Source organism: Eleutherodactylus coqui, chromosome 9, assembly GCF_035609145.1.
Source record: "Eleutherodactylus coqui strain aEleCoq1 chromosome 9, aEleCoq1.hap1, whole genome shotgun sequence".
Lineage (NCBI taxonomy): Eukaryota > Metazoa > Chordata > Amphibia > Anura > Eleutherodactylidae > Eleutherodactylus > Eleutherodactylus coqui.
In genome coordinates, this window is record NC_089845.1 from 11,789,428 (window position 1) to 11,809,187 (window position 19,760).

Below are 19,760 nucleotides of genomic sequence, written 5' to 3' on the forward strand. Positions count from 1 at the left end.
GCAATGAAAGTATGATGGATTATGTGGACAAATTATAGGGAAACTTGTAGTTCGTGAATTCCGGTGATGAGGAGGAGGGGAGGGAAGTATTTGGTGATGACATACCTTCTATGGTGGTTCTATTTCCTTGCAATCACCTTCCCCCGGCCACATTTATCTCATTTCTCATAGTTGTTAAGGTCCGTGTTCCCACGCAGCATGCTGTGTATCATGAGCTTCGGTGCTGCGGAGGAGGAGGAGAGGGACCTCGTCTCCCTGCCGGCCGCACATTATCCCTGTGCCGTGACTAGTTTATACAAGCTGCACGGATGCTCAGCCATGCAGCTTGAAGGAAAACTGATCTGACAGCCGCAGTGCCCTAGTCGAGTACACCTGGTGTAAGGAGTCTTGGAGGCCATACATTACTCGCTGAGGAAAAAACACTAATTAGTTTTTCCCAGGGACCATTGAATGGCCTCTAAGATTTTCTTTACCCTCATGTTGCTCTCCCCTGCACTCATATTGATGGCCTATAACCCAACCAGAACCTTACTGTGCCTTGATGAGGGTTGGTTATTTAGTCACGGAGTAGCTAGTGTCCAATAGGTGGTGCTATAGAGGCATTGTTTCATCACTCATTTGCATAGTAGTTTAGCAGGGACATTGCATGGCCTACAATACTTGCACAAGAGGAAGCATTACTTTCCAGACTCTTCTTCTGAGACATGTCCAAAGGAGTCGAAGAGGTGAAAGCACTGGCATCAGAATCCAAATAAAGTAAAACCAGAAAAATACTGTGCGAGAAAGTCTTATCTGAAGTCAAAGCTGAAAATGTTCTCAGTGTGATGACTACTTAAAACATGGCTGCTGCTGTTTAAGTGGAATGTAATTGTGAAATGTTGAGAGGAATTCTCTCAGCCATGAGAAGATGTCATGTGCTTTGGGAGTTTGAATATACAGTATATACACAGTATTTATGGACACCGAAGGGTTTTAGCAGAGGAAGAGGACTCCATCTGTGAGCCATCAGCACAGGTGGCGTGGTAATCAGGGGTATAGCCAAAGGCCATGAGCCCCAGTGCAGAGAGGCTGAAATGTCACGCTGGGTGAATACAAATATTTTTGCTGATACCATGGCGGTGCCGCAGATCTTTTCGATTACATGCTTGGAACCAGGGTTGGGGTAATGGTCACTGCTGCACCCTTCACTATGCTATACTGTACATTACACTGTGCTGTGTCTTATAAAAAAATAAAGATACAGTATATGTTACACTGCAGTGGTATAGCGCCAAGTAATGCAGTCACCATATACTAGTCCGCTACCAACTCTACACAGTGATAGTGATTAGAGTGTCCTTATCTGAAGTGATCACAGTCAGCGTCTCCTCTGATTGGTGACTCTGTCTTTTCTTCCTCTTCTCTATCTAGACGAAGTCCTCCAGAAAGGGTTATTCAAGTCACCATTCATATCTGCACATATTCCCTCTCATGCTATTACCTCTGACCCTATCACTGCCCTCCCATATTCGTAGTGCACTTTTCTGTGACCCAAAATGTGATTGTACCCCCGCAAAGTAACACAGATAGATATGGGATAGATAGATAGATAGATATGGGATACATAGATATGGGATAGATAGATAGATAGATAGATAGATAGATAGATAGATAGATAGATAGATAGATAGATAGATAGATAGATAGATAGATAGATATGAGCTAGATAGATAGATATGAGATAGATAGATAGATATGAGATAGATAGATAGATAGATAGATAGATAGATAGATAGATAGATAGATAGATATGAGATAGATAGATAGATAGATAGATATGAGATAGATAGATAGATAGATAGATAGATATGAGATAGATAGATAGATATGAGATAGATAGATAGATATGAGATAGATAGATATGAGATAGATAGATATGAGATAGATAGATAGATAGATATGAGATAGATATGAGATAGATAGATAGATATGAGATAGATATGAGATAGATAGATATGGGATAGATAGATAGATATGGGATAGATAGATAGATAGATAGATATGAGATTGATATAAGATAGATAGATATAAGATAGATAGATATGAGATAGATAGATATAAGATAGATAGATATGAGATAGATAGATATGAGATAGATAGATATGGGATAGATAGATATGGGATAGATAGATATGAGATAGATATAGATAGATAGATATGAGATTAATATAAGATAGATAGATATAAGATAGATAGATATGAGATAGATAGATATGGGATAGATAGATATGGGACAGATAGATGGATATGGGATAGATAGATATGGGCTAGATAGATAGATATGAGATAGATATAGATAGATAGATAAATAGATATGGGATAGATAGATAGATAGATAGATAGATAGATATGAGATAGATAGATATGAGATAGATAGATATGAGATAGATAGATAGATAGATATGAGATAGATAGATATGAGATAGATAGATAGATAGATAGATAGATATGAGATAGATACATATGAGATAGATAGAGATAGATAGATAGATAGATAGATAGATAGATATGGTTATCACCGTAGCAGTTAAATCCTTTTAACTTTATTGAAGCTATCACCGAAAGGACCACAAATCATAAAACTTAGCTTTTATTAATTTCTAAATAATTAAAAGGCGTACTCTTATTTTCTCATATGTGACAAAAGTCACACAGTAATTAAAATCAGTAGGGCTCAAATGATGAGGTAAGTATTGCTTTATCACAATAAGCAATATAGTAGAACCTCTGTTTCTATATTGTTGAGATTCTTTTCTATCTACCACTCTCCCATCTCCTAATGTCTTTCCTATCCAGGGATGATTGAATGTCTATTGTCAATGACTTACGCCACCAGCACTTGTTAGAGAGTGGTAAAGCACTTGCTGTTAGTGACTTAAGATCAACAGTTGTCACTGATAGTTCTATATCTAGTTGTGCTCATCTGTACATCAATATCACTATCTGTTTCAACACCTCTTATTCTATGTCTAAAGGTAGATCAGACATCTATGGTTGTTCTTATTCTCAAGTAGGTCACGGTACAATGGTGTTTATTATTTGGGATCAATAACCCATTGTCCTTATTATTGTACCCGACAAGCGCATTTATTTTTATCTCTAGGTATCATTTATAACGGTTGCTCATCAGTAATTGCTGAGGTAATGTATGTTCTTTTAGGACGGTGTTTAGGTGACTGATTTTTCTTTCAAAAGTCACCTCGATGTATCACCATTAGGTGTTAAATCCAAAGTGCACTTTCTTTCAGCTCTATGTATCAAGCTTATATTCGCTTAATACTCTATGACACTTCCTTATGTCTGTAACCCATCACATAAACTGTTCATTTCCTGTGGCTCATGCAGTTGTACACAAGAGAAGAGTGCAACCGAATGAAACCGTTAATGGTTATCAAGGTTAAAAATAAATTATCCCAGATAATGATGTCCTTTAAATATGTTATCTCTCATACTTATAAGTAGGCGATGTTCAGGAGATGTATCTCTGCCACTTATATAGATAGTTAGTATAAAGAGAGCATATATAAGGTGCAGAGAGATAGTGGCTGAATTTAATAGAACAGCCTAATTTTCATTTATAAGCTATTCATCCCTTTGGGGTTAAAGAACTGGGATTGAATGCACACAGATGGTTTGGTAGTAGCCTAAAATTCATTATAGGCTATCACCTCATCAATGCCCCTTCAGATAATAGTCTCTGTCTCTATGTATGCAGTCTGTTGTGATAGACTAACAGCTGCCAGCTAAAATGATGGTGATAGTCTCTATTTTTTATTTTTTATATATATATATGGGTAGGTTGCATTATGATAGACATACAACCGCCATATAGATTAGTTTTTCAAGGAGAGAATCGGCCCATGGAACCTATCCCTCCATCTCCATCAACGCGTTTCCACAACCTTGGAGACGGTTGTTTCCTCAGGATGGAGCTAACCTAGCATAACCAGCCTCTCAGGCTGTCAGATTGTCAAATGAGCAGAAGGTTGTGGAAACGCGTTGATGGAGATGGAGGGATAGGTTCCATGGGCCGATTCTCTCCTTGAAAAACTAATCTATATGGCGGTTGTATGTCTATCATAATGCAACCTACCCATATAAATATAAAAAATAAAAAATAGAGACTATCACCATCATTCTAGCTTGAGAATAAGAACAACCATAGATGTCTGATCTACCTTTAGACATAGAATAAGAGGTGTTGAAACAGATAGTGATATTGATGTACAGATGAGCACAACTAGATATAGAACTATCAGTGACAACTGTTGATCTTAAGTCACTAACAGCAAGTGCTTTACCACTCTCTAACAAGTGCTGGTGGCGTAAGTCATTGACAATAGACATTCAATCATCCCTGGATAGGAAAGACATTAGGAGATGGGAGACTGGTAGATAGAAAAGAATCTCAACAATATAGAAACAGAGGTTCTACTATATTGCTTATTGTGATAAAGCAATACTTACCTCATCATTTGAGCCCTACTGATTTTAATTACTGTGTGACTTTTGTCACATATGAGAAAATAAGAGTACGCCTTTTAATTATTTAGAAATTAATAAAAGCTAAGTTTTATGATTTGTGGTCCTTTCGGTGACAGCTTGGATAGATAGATAAGGGATAGATAGATACATATAGGATAGATAGATAGATAGATAGATAGATAGATAGATAGATAGATAGATAGATAGATAGATAGATAGATATGGGATAGATAGATACGAGATAGATAGATATGAGATAGATAGATAGATATGAGAAAGATAGATAGATATGGGATAGATCGGAGATAGATAGATAGATAGATAGGAGATAGATAGATAGATAGATAGGAGATAGATAGATAGATAGATAGATAGATAGATAGATAGATAGATAGATATGGGATAAATAGATAGATATGAGATAGAGAGATATCGGATAGATAGATAGATATGCGATAGATAGATAGATAGATATGGGATAGATAGATAGATAGATAGATATGAGATAGATAGATATGGGATAGATAGATATTAGATAGATAGATATGGGATAGATATGAGATAGATATGAAATAGATAGATATGGGATAGATAGATATGAGATAGATAGATAGATATGAGATAGATAGATAGATAGATATGAGATAGATAGATAGATATGGGATAGATAGATAGATATGGGATAGAAAGATAGATAGATATGAGATAGATAGAGAGATAGATAGATATGAGATAGATAGATATGAGATAGATAGATATCGGATAGATAGATATGAGAAAGATAGATAGATATGGGATAGTTAGGAGATAGATAGATAAATAGATATGGGATAGATAGATATAAGATAAATAGATATGGGATAGTTAGATAGATATGGGATAGATAGATAGATAGATAGATAGATAGATAGATAGATAGATAGATAGATAGATAGATAGATAGATATGGGATAGATAGATATGAGATAGATAGATATGGGATAGAGAGATATGGGATAGATAGATAGATAGATAGATAGATAGATATGAGATAGAAAGATATCGGATACATAGACAGATAGATAGATATGGGATAGATAGATATAGGATAGATAGATATGAGATAGATAGATATGAGATAGATAAATAGATAGATATGAAATAGATATATATGGGATAGATAGATATGAGATAGATAGATAGATAGATATGAGATAGATAGATAGATAGATATGAGAACGATAGATAGATATGGGATAGATAGATAGTTAGATAGATATGAGATAGATAGATATGAGATAGATAGATAGATAGATATGGAATAGATAGATAGATATGAGATAGATAGATAGATAATGAGATAGATATGAGAGAGATAGATAGATAGATAGATGTGAGATAGATACATAGATAGATATGGGATAGATAGATATGAGATAGATAGATAGATATGAGATAGATATATATGAGATAAGTAGCTAGATAGATAGATATGAGATAGATAGATATGAGATAGATAGATATGAGATAGATAGATAGATATGGGATAGATAGATATGAGATAGATAGATAGAAATTAGAAAGATAAATAGATATGGGATAGATAGGAGGTAGATAGATAGATAGATAGATAGGAGATGGATAGATAAATAGATATGGGATAGATATGAGAAAGATAGATATGGGATAGATAGATAGATAGATAGATAGATAGATAGATAGATAGATAGATAGATAGATAGATAGATAGATATGGGATAGATAGATATGAGATAGATAGATATGAGATAGATATGGGATAGATAGATATGGGATAGATAGATAGATATGAGATTGATAGATATGATATTGATAGATATGGGATAGATAGATAGATATGGGATAGATAGATAGATATGAGATAGATTGATAAATATGAGACAGATAGATATTAGATAGATAGATATGAGAGAGATAGAGAGATATGAGATAGATGAATTTGAGATAGATAAATAGATAGATATGAGAAAGATAGATAGATATGGGATAGATAGATAGATAGATAGATAGATATGGGATAGATAGATATGAGATAGATATGAGATAGATAGATAGATAGATAGATAGATAGATAGATATGGGAAAAATAGATATGACATAGATATATAGATATGAGATAGATAGATATATATGAGATAGATAGTTATGGGATAGATAGATAGATATGGGATAGATAGATAGATAGATATGAGATACATATGGGATAGATAGATAGATAATGAGATAGATATGAGATAGATAGATAGATAGATAGATAGATAGATAGATAGATAGATAGATAGATAGATATGAGAAAGATAGATATGGGATAGATAGATAGATAGATAGATAGATATGGGATAGATAGATATGAGATAGATATGAGATAGATAGACATGGGAAAGATAGATATGAGATAGATAGATAGATATGAGATAGATATGGGATCGATAGATAGATATGAGATAGATAGATAGATAATGAGATAGATATGAGATAGATATGAGATAGATATGAGATAGATAGATAGATAGATAGATAGATAGATATGAGGTAGATAGATAGATAGATATGGGATAGATAGATATGAGATAGATAGATAGATATGAGATATGTAATTTTCTCACTTTCCGGTCTCATAGAAACGTGAAATTTGGCACGAGCATTGATTATGTCATTAATAGGAAAAGTTAATGGGTCCCAACTCGAATATTCAATTCTATGCGCAAAAGAATTGGCGTCCAAATTTTACGTACGGAATGTAATTTTCTCACATAGAAACGTGAAATTTGGCACGAGCATTGATTATGTCATAAACAGGAAAAGTTAATGGGTTCCAACTCGATTATTCAATTCTATGCGCAAAAGAATTAGCGTCAAAATTTTACGTACGGAATGTATTTTTCTCAATTTCCGGTGTCATAGAAACGTGAAATTTGGCACGAGCATTGATTATGTCATAAATAGAAAAAGCTAATGGGTCCCAACTCCATTATTCAATTCTATGCGCAAAAGAATTAGCGTCCAAATTTTACGTACGGAATGTAATTTTCTCACTTTCCGGTGTCATAGAAACGTGAAATTTGGCACGAGCATTGATTATGTCATAAATAGGAAAAGTTAATGGGTCCCAACTCGAATATTCAATTCTAGCGCAAAAGAATTAGCGTCCAAATTTTACGTACGGAATGTTCTTTTCTCACTTTCCGGTGTTATAGAAACATGAAATTTGGTACGAGCATTGATTATGTCATAAATAGGAAAAGCTAATGGGTCCCACCTCGATTGTTCAATTCTAAGCGCAAAAGAATTAGCGTCCACATTTTACGTATGGAATCTAATTCTCTCACTTCCTGATGTCATTTTACATAAAGGAAACGTTGTATGGTTACCTCCCGTGGTGTTTTCTGGGTAACACAGAGAACTATGCAAAATGGTGAACATATGTTTTTCCGGTATCTCTAAAGTAACCACGACTTCATAAGATTTCTGTGTGAACACCAGATAAACACCAGTTCCAAATTAACTCGGGCGAAGCCGGGTATATCAGCTAGTTAGATATATACACCTCTCTGTGTATATACTGAGATGAATCTACCTCATCTATGTGTGTATATACTGAGATGAATCTACCTCATCTATGTGTGTATATACTGAGGAGTGTCTACCTCACCTCTATGTGTATATACTGAGGGGAATCTACCTCACCTCTCTGTATATATACTGAGGGGAATCTACCTCACTTCTCTATGTGTATATACTGAGGAGAATCTACCTCACCTCTCTGTGTATAAACTGAGGAGAATTCTACCTCACCTCTCTGTATATATACTGAGGGGAATCTAGCTCACTTCTCTGTGTATATACTGAGGAGAATCTACCTCATCTCTATGTATATACTGCGGAGAATCTACCTCCCCTCTATGTGTATATACTGAGGAGAATCTACCTCACCTCTCTGTGTATATACTGTGGAGAATCTACCTCACCTCTCTGTGTATATACTGTGGAGAATCTACCTCACCTCTCTGTGTATATACTAAGGAGAATGTACCTCACCTCTCTGTATATATACTGAGTGGAATCTACCTCACTTCTCTGTGTATATACTGAGGAGAATCTACCTCACTTCTCTGTGTATATACTGAGAAGAATCTACCTCACCTCTCTGTTTATATACTGAGGAGAATCTACCTCACCTTTATGTGTATATACTGAGGAGAATCTACCTCACCTTTATGTGTATATACTGAGGAGAATCTACCTCACCTTTATGTGTATATACTGAGGAGAATCTACCTCACCTCTGTGTGTGTATATACTGAGGAGAATCTAACTGACCTCTGTGTATATACTGAGGAGAATTTTCTTCCCCGCTCTGTGTATATACTGAGGAGAATCCACCTCCCCTCTATGTGTGTATACTGAGGAGAATTTTCCTCCCCACTATGTGTATATACTGAGGAGAATCTAACTGACCTCTGTATATATACTGTGAAGAATCTACCTCACCTCTACGTGTATATACTGAGGAGAATCTACCTCACCTCTGTGTGTATCTACTGAAAGGCTGTAAAGTACATAAGGAAGCGGCCATTGACTGCAGGGATGGAGCATACCATTAAAGCTAAGAAGGGGCGGCAGCATTCAGCCTGGGGTTAAATTTTGATATAAAGGGGTGTTACCTTTAAGGGTATAAAGTGAGGAGAGTGGGAGGGGTTGCACATTCTGCAGAGGGACATCGGTACATGCGGTCTGAGGAGAATCTAACGCTCCTCTATGTGTATACATATTTTAGTCCTCGGTTCCTTTGAAGTAACCACCACTTCATAAAATTTTCTGTGCGAACAACAAGTTAGCATCTGTACCAAATTAACCCTGGTGAAACCGGGTATATCAGCTCATGTGTGGATATATACCGTATATACCGGCGTATAAGGCGATGGGGCGTATAAGACGACCCCCCAACAGTCACCTTATACGCCGGTATACAGTGGAGAAAAAAAAAAAATTCATTACTCACCTCCCACGGCGTTCTGTCGCGCTCCGGCAGGATGTCGCTCGCTCCGGCAGGCTGTCGCTGGCTCCTCGTCCCCGGCGCAGCATAGCTTTCTGAATGCGGGGCTTGAAATCCCCGCTTCCAGAAAGCTAATACACACGCCGGCAGCCATGACATCATTGAATGGCTGTGATTGGCTAAGGCGCACGTGGCTTCAGCCAATCACACTATTCAATGACATCATTGAATGGGTGTGATTGCTAACACGTGCGCCTTCAGCCAATCACAGCCATTCAATGCTGTCATGGCTGCCGGCGTGTGTATTAGCTTTCTGGAAGCGGGGATTTCAAGCCCCGCATTCAGAAAGCTATGCTGCGCCGGGGACGAGGAGCGAGCGACAGCCTGCCGCAGCGAGCGACATCCTGCCGGAGCGCGACAGAACGCCGGGGGAGGTGAGTAATAAATTATTTTTTTTTTACACTTTTTTTTTTTTTATATTACCGGCGCATAAGACGACCCCCGACTGCAGAGCAGATTTTTCGGGGTTCAAAAGTCGTCTTATACGCCGGTATATACGATATATATATATATATATATATATATATATATATATATTTGGAGGCTCAAACTGTACATGCACACAGAGGTACATATATATGTGGACACATACACAAATACAAGACAGTCAAGCACCTAGAAGGAATTGTCAGCATGAAATGCAACTGTCTATATATGATCAGAGCAAAAAAGACATTTATTGTAGAGAAAACTGACCACTTGTATGGAAGCTCTAGTACCCTGTCGGGCAGCGTCTAACTTGGAAGCACTGCTATACAGAGTGCATAGCACTGTGTATAGCAGTGCTGAGTGTGTAAAGCAGTGCTGAGTGATTGTGTGTGTACCTGCATCTAGCAGTGTTGAGTGTGTGTGTACCTGTGTATAGCAGTACTGAGTGTGTGTACCTGCATGTAGCAGTGCTAAGTGTGTGTGTACCTGTGTGCAGCAGTGCTGAGTGTGTGTGTACATGCGTGCAGCAGTGCTGAGTGTGTGTGTATCTGCATGTAGTAGTGCTTAGTGTGTGTGTATACCTGTAGCAGTGCTGGATGTGTGTGTATCTGCGTGTAGCAGTGCTGAGTGTGTGTGCCTGCATGTAGCAGTGCTTAGTGTGTGTACCTGTGTGTAGCCATGCTGAGTGTGTGTACCTCATGTAGCAGTGCTAAGTGTGTGTGTACCTGCGTGTAGGTGTGCTGTGTACCTGCGTATGAGTGTGTGTGTACCTGCACTATGTGTGTACCTGCTTGTGTGTGTTTACCTGTGCTGTGTGTGTGTGTGTTTGTACCTGCATGTGTGTGTGTGTACCTGGGCTGTGCCTGTGTACCTGAGTGTGTATGTGTGCTGTGTGTGTGTATGTATGTATATGTGTGTTTATATTTGTGTATATATGTGCGTGTATATGTATGTATATATATATGTGTATATATCTGTGTGTGTGTGTGTATATATATATATATATATATATATATATATATATATATATATTGTGAGGGATTAACGTTTAGGATCGGTAGCAACCTGGGCATAAGCAGTCAGAGACAGTGACACATAGGATAAAGTCTTTAGTCCAGGCTTTGCCCGGGTTTATTTCCAAGCAAACAAAAGCAAAATATAGGCCTTAACATCAGGCAAACATAACGTAAATCCTGCTCGTCTGAGCACTTACTATACATGTAGCGTCCCTGTCTACGCACTGGTAACCAAATAGCTCCTGCACACAGCCAGCCAGGACTCTCAGACCTGCAAAGGTCTCAGCTCTCCCCTAGGCCCTGTAGGCCCAGGCTTTATATGGCCTGGTACCAGCCCCACCTGGTACGTGGGAGTGATCATCCCACCCTTCACTTTGGTCACTCCAGGAAAAGCCGGCCCGGATTATGTAGCTTGGAGCCACTTACATACTACAACGTGTTAGTGGCTTAATGCTACTAACACTATACTGCCGGCTTCCTCCACCGAGCCCAGGCTGCTCGGTGGCACGTATCTGCCCAAGCGCTCCCCAAGGCAGCATAGGAGAGCATCCTAGGCGACACATACCTGCCCTCCAGCACCTTGCCGGTCACCGTCTCACAATATATATATATATGTATGTGTGTGTGTGGCCCTGCCAGCTGTTCCCATACAGATTTCCTGTTCTCACCTGATGGGAGTCTGCTGGGCTATCAGCGTGTGTGCCACCGAGGAGGAATCCAGCAAAGGGAGGAGGGAGGAGTGCTGTCACCCCATGCAGGGAAAGACTCTGCCACCCCTGGTGGGGAGGAGGAATGCAGCGGTGCTGAGAGAGCCTCTGACAGGGGAGGGGGAAGAGCACCAGCGCCCCATGCATGGAAGTACTCTGTGGAGCTACTTTGCAGGCTTTCTTCTGATGATGCCGACCTCTCTGGTGGATCAACTGCTTTCCAGGTGATGAGTGATCGACGGGTCTGCTAAGCAACTCGTCCCTCTCCATAACTGCGTGCCACTACAGTTAGCTGCGCGCCCATAAACTTAGGCCCCCTGTCCATGGGCGTTGTGGTATCCCGTTGTGGGAGCCGCCGCCCGGGAGAAGGAGCCAGCAGACAAATCTCCGCCAGTCAGCCTATCTGACAGATAGGCTGACTGCAGAGAATCGCGGCAATTCGCAGCATGCTGCGAATTGCCCGCTGCGAGCGGAGAATCGCAATGATTCTCTGTTCGTGGACAGAGGGCCGGCGCTTTCCATAGAAATGCTAAGGAAAGCTTCAGAGGGCGTGATTCGCCGGTGATTTAGCACCGGTGAATTCACATCCGTGGACAGGGGGCATTGACCGGCATTGGGAACTTTGACCGACTCTAACAGGGGACTCGCTGTACCAAAGTCTAATGTTAGGATTTTACAGTAGTGGTGAGAACAAATCCACTGACACCAAGGTCAGCCACCAGAGGTCTCACAAAGGGGTCAAAGAGTGCGCAGGAAATGGCCTGTAGGCTTATTTATATTAAATTTGCTTCTACCTCTTGTGGGATCTTTTTGCCTTCTCTGGGTTAACATTATAGGCTGGACTCGATGGTCATTTTTATGTCTTACAAACTTTAAAAACTTCACTGAAAGCATGCTTCAAAGCATCTGCCCCAAGTAGATCAGTATGACCACATCTTGACTTGTATGGGGAGATTCACTAGTAAATAGACAGTTTGTAGCTTCCTCATAATAGATGTTACAACTGAAGAGGTCATTTCCAAAGTGACTTAAACCCAACAAAAAGGAAAAAGGCTTGGCAGCATAAGCAGGTGCAGATGATGAAGAAACACTTTATTCACCCATAATGCAGACAGGCAGCGACGTTTCGGTCAAGCTTGTAATAGGCCACACTTTGGCGGAAACGTCGCTGCCTGCCTGCATTATGGGTGAATAAAGTGTTTTTTCATCATCTGCCACTGCTTATGCTGCAAGCCTTTTTTTACTTGGCTATCTTTTTGGGTACCAGGGGTTTGGGTTCCCGTCTGGCTGCTGCATAGATACAGCTGATCCAGCCCAGCGAGGGCATCCAGTGCTGCTGGGCCACATTTCTGTCTCTCTTAATCCCAACTAATGTCATTTTCCACAAACAGGATTTTCTGTGGTGTGATTTTGGCCGCTTTGGAATAAAATCTATGCAGTGAATGTTTAGTAGATATTTGCGTGATCTGAGACAACAACATGTTGCTAATGATACAGCACGCATCAAGAATGAAAAGCAAGTAAGGATTCTTGCCTCAATTTCTTCAGAAAATGGATACAAGTCACTTTGGGAATGGCCTCTACAATTCTAGCCCCTACCTTGTATGTGTAGTTCGAGCGTAGGCTGGTCTCCCTGATCCATTTAGTGAATCTGCAGGGTTGCTTGTACTCGGTTTCATCTATTATGACGTTTAAGCTGTTTTGGTATTGTTATACTGACATTTGTATGTTTAGTCCACAGGTGCTCAAGTTCAAGTTGCAGGTGATATGCTACCAAATTCAACAGAGCGTGCCGTTACTATTTCAGGAACTCCTGACGCTATCATCCAATGTGTGAAACAGATCTGTGTAGTTATGTTAGAGGTGAGTAAAGTCGTCTATGCATTCTGTAGCTATGGTAGCACAAGATATATTCTCCCACCTCCTATTTCCTTTCTGCTCACCGCCCAGGAGCTTTTCATTTCAAGCAGCATCACACTATTGCAGTCTGCTTCCTGTGATCAAATAGAAAGAGACAAGAGCCGTGTGGAAGCACTCCGCTCCTTAGCCAGCAGCCATGCTCAGCCTCTGTGCTTTCAGCTCCGTCAGCAGGGCTTGCTGTAATGCAGAACGTTGCAGGTAGCGCAGCATAAACAGCCAGACCAGAAGCCGTTGCCAGACGAGTACAAACTGACATGTACTGCACAGTTCACACCACGTTCAGCCCACTGCTACATGCCACATATAGGTCCTTGTGGATTCTCCTATGTAACATAGCAGGTCAATGGGAGAGGGACCTCCAAGGACTTTAACGGTAGTTTTTCATGATCTCCTGCCAATATCTTGTTGCCATGTCTTAATAGAGGCAGAAACAGCACTGTCGTCTATAAGATCTTCTCTGCCTAAATACTGCATACTGTATTACTTTTATTCATAGGCATAATGAATGACCTGGAATTTACATTGATGTGGAGTTTTTCCCGGATGTTGTAAATAAAAATAAAAGATAAAAAGTAAAAGTCTCCGAATAAAGCAAAAAGAAAGTGTTGTTTTTTTTCCATTAAAGGGGTTGTACCAGAAAACACTTATCACCTATCCATATTTAGGGCTCAGTCACACACGCAATTTTTACGCTCGTATGTAGGCACGTGAAAAAAATCATACTTTGCGCGCAAAAAAATAGCGTGATCGTGTCTATTAACACCCATATGTTCTATCTTTTGCAGGTGAGAATTTTAAGCGCATGTAAAAATCGCACCTATGCATGCATGAAAAAATTGCTCGTGTGACTGAGCCCTTAGGGTGACCAGTAAAAGACCTTAAAAATCACGCAGTTGCTTTAATTTTCTCGATTATCCCCATGCCATTGCTTTCCTGCACAACGGTGACTAGAGTCGACTGAGAATGGTGTGATCGAGAAAAAACCTCAAGCGAAAGGAAATCCTGTGGACAAAACAAATCCTGGAGAAAAGATGTCAAGGATCCTTCATACAAACAGGCAGTGTACAGTCAAGCAAATTGCATGGACAGGCTATGACAGCAGTTGACCCGTTCGAGTGCCATTACTGTCTGAGAGAAAGACAAGGGCAACACTCTAGTGGGAGAAAAAAATGCTAAAGTAGATCACTGAGCAGCCGAAAAACATTCCAGTCTTGAATGAAGCCAGTTTTTTTTGCACCAGTCTGATCAGAGGGTCCAAATTAAGTGCAAACAACATGAATTAATGAACCTTTATGTGAGTGCCTCCATCTAATTTGCGGAAACTGCAAAAATGTATCCTGACTGCGTGGGCCAATATTCCTGCAAAATTTATTCAATACAAATTGCTGTGGTTCTGAAAGAAAAAGGAGGACAAATAAGATGGCTGTTTGTAATAAAATGGCTATTTAGTGTTTATGCACCTTGACATGGCACTTAAAGCTGTACTATATGACTCTGAGAAAAGAAAACCTCATACAGTCATGTCTACAAAAAAAAGTTATGGCTGTTGGAATGTCATAGAATCATAGAATGGTAGAGGTGGAAGGGTCCTCCGGGGTCATCGGGTCTAACCCCCTGCTCAGGGCAGGATCACTAAATCATCCCAGACAAACATTTGTCCAGCCTTTTTTTGAACAATTCCATTGAAGGAGAACTCACCACCTCCCGTGGTAACCTGTTCCACTCATTGATCACCCTCATTGTCAGAAAGTCTTTTCTAATATCTAATCTGTGTCTCCTCCCTTTCAGTTTCATCCCATTGCTTCTAGTCTTTCCTTGTATAGATTAGAATAGGGCTGATCCCTCTGCACTGTGACAGCCCTTCAGCTATTAAGTCTCCTCTCAGCCTTCTCTTCTGCAAGCTAAATATTCCCAGATCCTTAACCGTTCCTCATAGGACATGATTTGTAGACTGCTCACTATCTTGGTAACTCTTCTCTGAACGTGCTCCAGTTTGTCTATGTCTTTTTTAAAGTGGGTTGCCCAGAACTGGACACAGTATTCCAGATGAGGTCTGACTAAGGAAGAGTAGAGGGGATAATTACCTCACGTGATCTAGACTCTATGCTTCTCTTAATACATCCCAGAATTGCGTTTGCCTTTTTGGCTGCTGCATCACTTGACTCATGTTCAGTCTATGATCTATTATTATACCCAAGTCTTTTTCACATGTGCTGCTGCTTAGCCCAATTCCTCCCATTCTGTATGTGCTTTTTTCATTTTTCTTGACCAGATGTAGGACTTTGCATTTTTCCTTGTTAAATACCATTCTGTTAGTCGCCACCAACTGTTCAAGCTTTTCTAGATCTTTTTGAATACTCTCTCTCTCTCTCTCTCTTTCCTAGTGTTAGCTATTAGAGATGAGCGAGCACCAAAATGCTCGGGTGCTCGTTACTCGGGACGAATTTATCGCGATGCTCGAGGGTTCGTTTCGAGTAACGAACCCCATTGAAGTCAATGGGCGACCGGAGCATTTTTGTATTTCGCCGATGCTCGCTAAGGTTTTCATGTGTGAAAATCTAGGCAATTCAAGAAAGTGATGGGAACGACACAGAAACGGATAGGGCAGGCGAGGGGCTACATGTTGGGCTGCATCTCAAGTTCACAGGTCCCACTATTAAGCCACAATACCGACAAGAGTGGGCCCCCCCCCCCTCCCAACAACTTTTACTTCTGAAAAGCCCTCATTAGCAATGCATACCTTAGCTAAGCACCACACTACCTCCAACAAAGCACAATCACTGCCTGCATGACACTCCGCTGCCACTTCTCCTGGGTTACATGCTGCCCAACCCCCCTCCCCCCTGCACGACACAGTGTCCACAGCGCACACCAAACTGTCGCTGCGCAGCCTTCAGCTGCCCTCATGCCACACCACCCTCATGTCTATTTATAAGTGCGTCTGCCATGAGGAGGAACCGCAGGCACACACTGCAGAGGGTTGGCAGCGACCCTCTTTAAAAGTGGTGGGGCGATAGCCCACAATGCTGTACAGAAGCAATGAGAAATCCAATCCTGTGCCACCTCCATCAGGAGCTGCACACGTGGGCATAGCAATGGGGAACCTATGTGCCACACACTATTCATTCTGTCAAGGTGTCTGTATGCCCCAGTCAGACTGGTAATATGTACCTTAACAGTAACCACGTTGGTGGTAATGTGGTGGTGACTGCGGACCTAGTAGCACGGTTGTATTTTGTTGGTTTTCGGAATGTGGCCAGGATTAAGTGGGCCGTGGCGGGGGGATGGTGGAAATTCTTGGACTGCCACCAGACGAACCAATGCAAAGGCATTTGCCAAGAATGTTTTCATTGTTGGAGGAGGAGGGGGATGTTTTTGAGGCACTACGTGTCCTCTCCACGTGTCCGTGGTTATATGCACCTTAACAGTAACCGCGTTGGTGGGAAATGGCCTCGCCGCCATCATGTCTTTGGGAAGCCTCTGTTTCCACACCCCAGAGACATACCATTAGCAGCGGTATAGGCAGAGCCCAGAATTCGTAACATTTCAGCCGTAGCATTAGGACAGGCCCCACTAACATATCACTAGCAGCATTATAGGGGGAGCACAGTATTAGTTCCATTTCAGTAATAGTAGCACTCAAGACAGGCCCCAGTAACAATTCCGAAGCAGCAGTATAGGAGGAGCATAGTCTAAGTTCCATTTAAGTAATAGTAGCAGCCTACACAGGCCCCAGGAACAATTCCGAAGCAGCAGTATAGTGGGAGCGCAGTCTTAGTTCCATTTCAGTAGCTGCAGTATAGCCAAGGCCCAAGTTACATTTATGCAGCTAAAGTGTAGGCCAACCCCACACACCTTTCTGTACCATGAGTGCAGGCGAAGAACAGAGAAATTGCTATGATTACACTGTAGGTGAGGGCCCATAAAAATTGGTGTACCAACAGTACTAATGTACCTCAGTAAAAATTGGCCATGCCCAACCAAGATGGCAGGTGAAACCCATTAATCGCTTTGGTTAATGTGGCTTAAGTGGTAACTAGGCCTGGAGGCAGCCCAGTTTAACGAACAATTGGTTCAAGTTAAAGTTCCAACGCTTTTAAGAGCATTGAAAGGTATAAAAAAATTTTAGAATAATTCTATGAGTGAGCCTTGTGGCCCTAAGAAAAATTGCCCGTTCAGCGTGATTACGTGAGGTTTCAGGAGGAGGAGCAGGAGGAGGAGGAGGAATATTATACACAGATTGATGAAGCAGAAATGTCCCCGTTTTGGATAGTGAGAGAGAACTATGCTTCCATCCGCGGGTGCAGCCTACGTATTGCTTAGGTATCGCTGCTGTCCGCTGGTGGAGAAGAGAAGTCTGGGGAAATCCAGGCTTTGTTCAACTTGATGAGTGTTAGCCTGTCGGCACTGTTGGTTGACAGGCGGGTACGCTTATCTGTGATGATTCCCCCAGCCGCACTAAACACCCTCTCCGACAAGACGCTAGCCGCAGGACAAGCAAGCACCTCCAGGGCATACAGCGCGAGTTCAGGCCACGTGTCCAGCTTCGACACCCAGTAGTTGTAGGTGGCAGAGGCGTCACGGAGGACAGTCGTGCGATCGGCTACGTACTCCCTCACCATCCTTTTACAGTGCTCCCGCCGACTCAGCCTTGACTGGGGAGCGGTGACACAGTCTTGCTGGGGAGCCATAAAGCTGTCCAGGCCCTTAAAGACTGTTGCACTGCCTGGGCTGTACATGCTGCTCGATCTCCGCACCTCCCCTGCTACCAGGCGCTCGGAACTGCGCCTTCTGCCACTAGCGCTGTCGGATGGGAATTTTACCATCAGCTTGTCCGCCAGGGTCCTGTGGTATAGCAACACTCTCGAACCCCTTTCCTCTTCGGGAATGAGAGTGGGAAGGTTCTCCTTATAGCGTGGGTCGAGCAGTGTGTACACCCAGTAATCCGTAGTGGCCAGAATGCGTGTAACGCGAGGTTCACGAGAAAGGCATCCTAACATGAAGTCAGCCATGTGTGCCAGGGTACCTGTACGCAACACATGGCTGTCCGCACTAGGAAGATCACTTTCAGGATCCTCCTCCTCCTCCTCAGGCCATACACGCTGAAATGATGACAGGCAAGCAGCATGGGTACCGTCAGCAGTGGGCCAAGCTGTCTCTTCCCCCTCCTCCTCATCCTCCTCATGCTCCTCCTCCTCCTCCTGAACGCGCTGAGATATAGACAGGAGGGTGCTCTGACTATCCAGCGACATACTGTCTTCCCCCGGCTCTGTTTCCGAGCGCAAAGCGGCTGCCTTTATGGTTTGCAGGGAACTTCTCAAGATGCATATTAGAGGAATGGTGACGCTAATGATTGCAGCATTGCCGCTCACCACCTGGGTAGACTGCTCAAAGTTTCGAAGGACCTGGCAGATGTCTGCCAACCAGGCCCACTCTTCTGAAAAGAATTGAGGAGGCTGACTCCCACTGTGCCGCCCATGTTGGAGTTGGTATTCCACTATAGCTCTACGCTGCTCATAGAGCCTGGCCAACATGTGGAGCGTAGAGTTCCACCGTGTGGGCACCTCGCACAGCAGTCGGTGCACTGGTAGATTAAACCGATGTTGCAGGGTGCGCAGGGTGGCAGCGTCCGTGTGGGACTTGCGGAAATGTGCGCAGAGCCGGCGCACCTTTACGAGCAGGTCTGCCAAGCGTGGGTAGCTTTTCAGAAAGCGCTGAACCACCAAATTGAAGACGTGGGCCAGGCATGACACGTGCGTGAGGCTGCCGAGCTGCAGAGCCGCCACCAGGTTACGGCCGTTGTCACACACGACCATGCCCGGTTGGAGGCTCAGCGGCGCAAGCCAACGGTCGGTCTGCTCTGTCAGACCCTGCAGCAGTTCGTGGGCCGTGTGCCTCCTATCTCCTAAGCTGAGTAGTTTCAGCACGGCCTGCTGACGCTTGCCCACCGCTGTGCTGCCACGCCGCGCGACACCGACTGCTGGCGACGTCCTGCTGCTGCAGACACATCTAGATTGCGAGACAGAGGTTGAGGAGGAGGAGGAGGGTGCTTTAGTGGAGGAAGCCTACACCGCCGAACATACCACCACC

At 42.1% G+C, this 19,760-nt stretch overlaps 1 protein-coding gene across 7 annotated transcripts in view; it reads left to right on the plus strand.

Annotated features, from left to right (window-relative positions):
• Positions 1-19,760, plus strand: part of LOC136578925 (poly(rC)-binding protein 3-like) — a 645,331-nt gene that overhangs the window by 408,359 nt on the left and 217,212 nt on the right. For all 7 annotated transcript variants that reach the window (XM_066579119.1, XM_066579121.1, XM_066579120.1 and 4 more), the window contains exon 8: positions 13,485-13,613. In XM_066579119.1, coding sequence (XP_066435216.1) covers positions 13,485-13,613 — 129 coding nt within the window. The remainder of the gene's footprint in view (positions 1-13,484; positions 13,614-19,760) is intronic.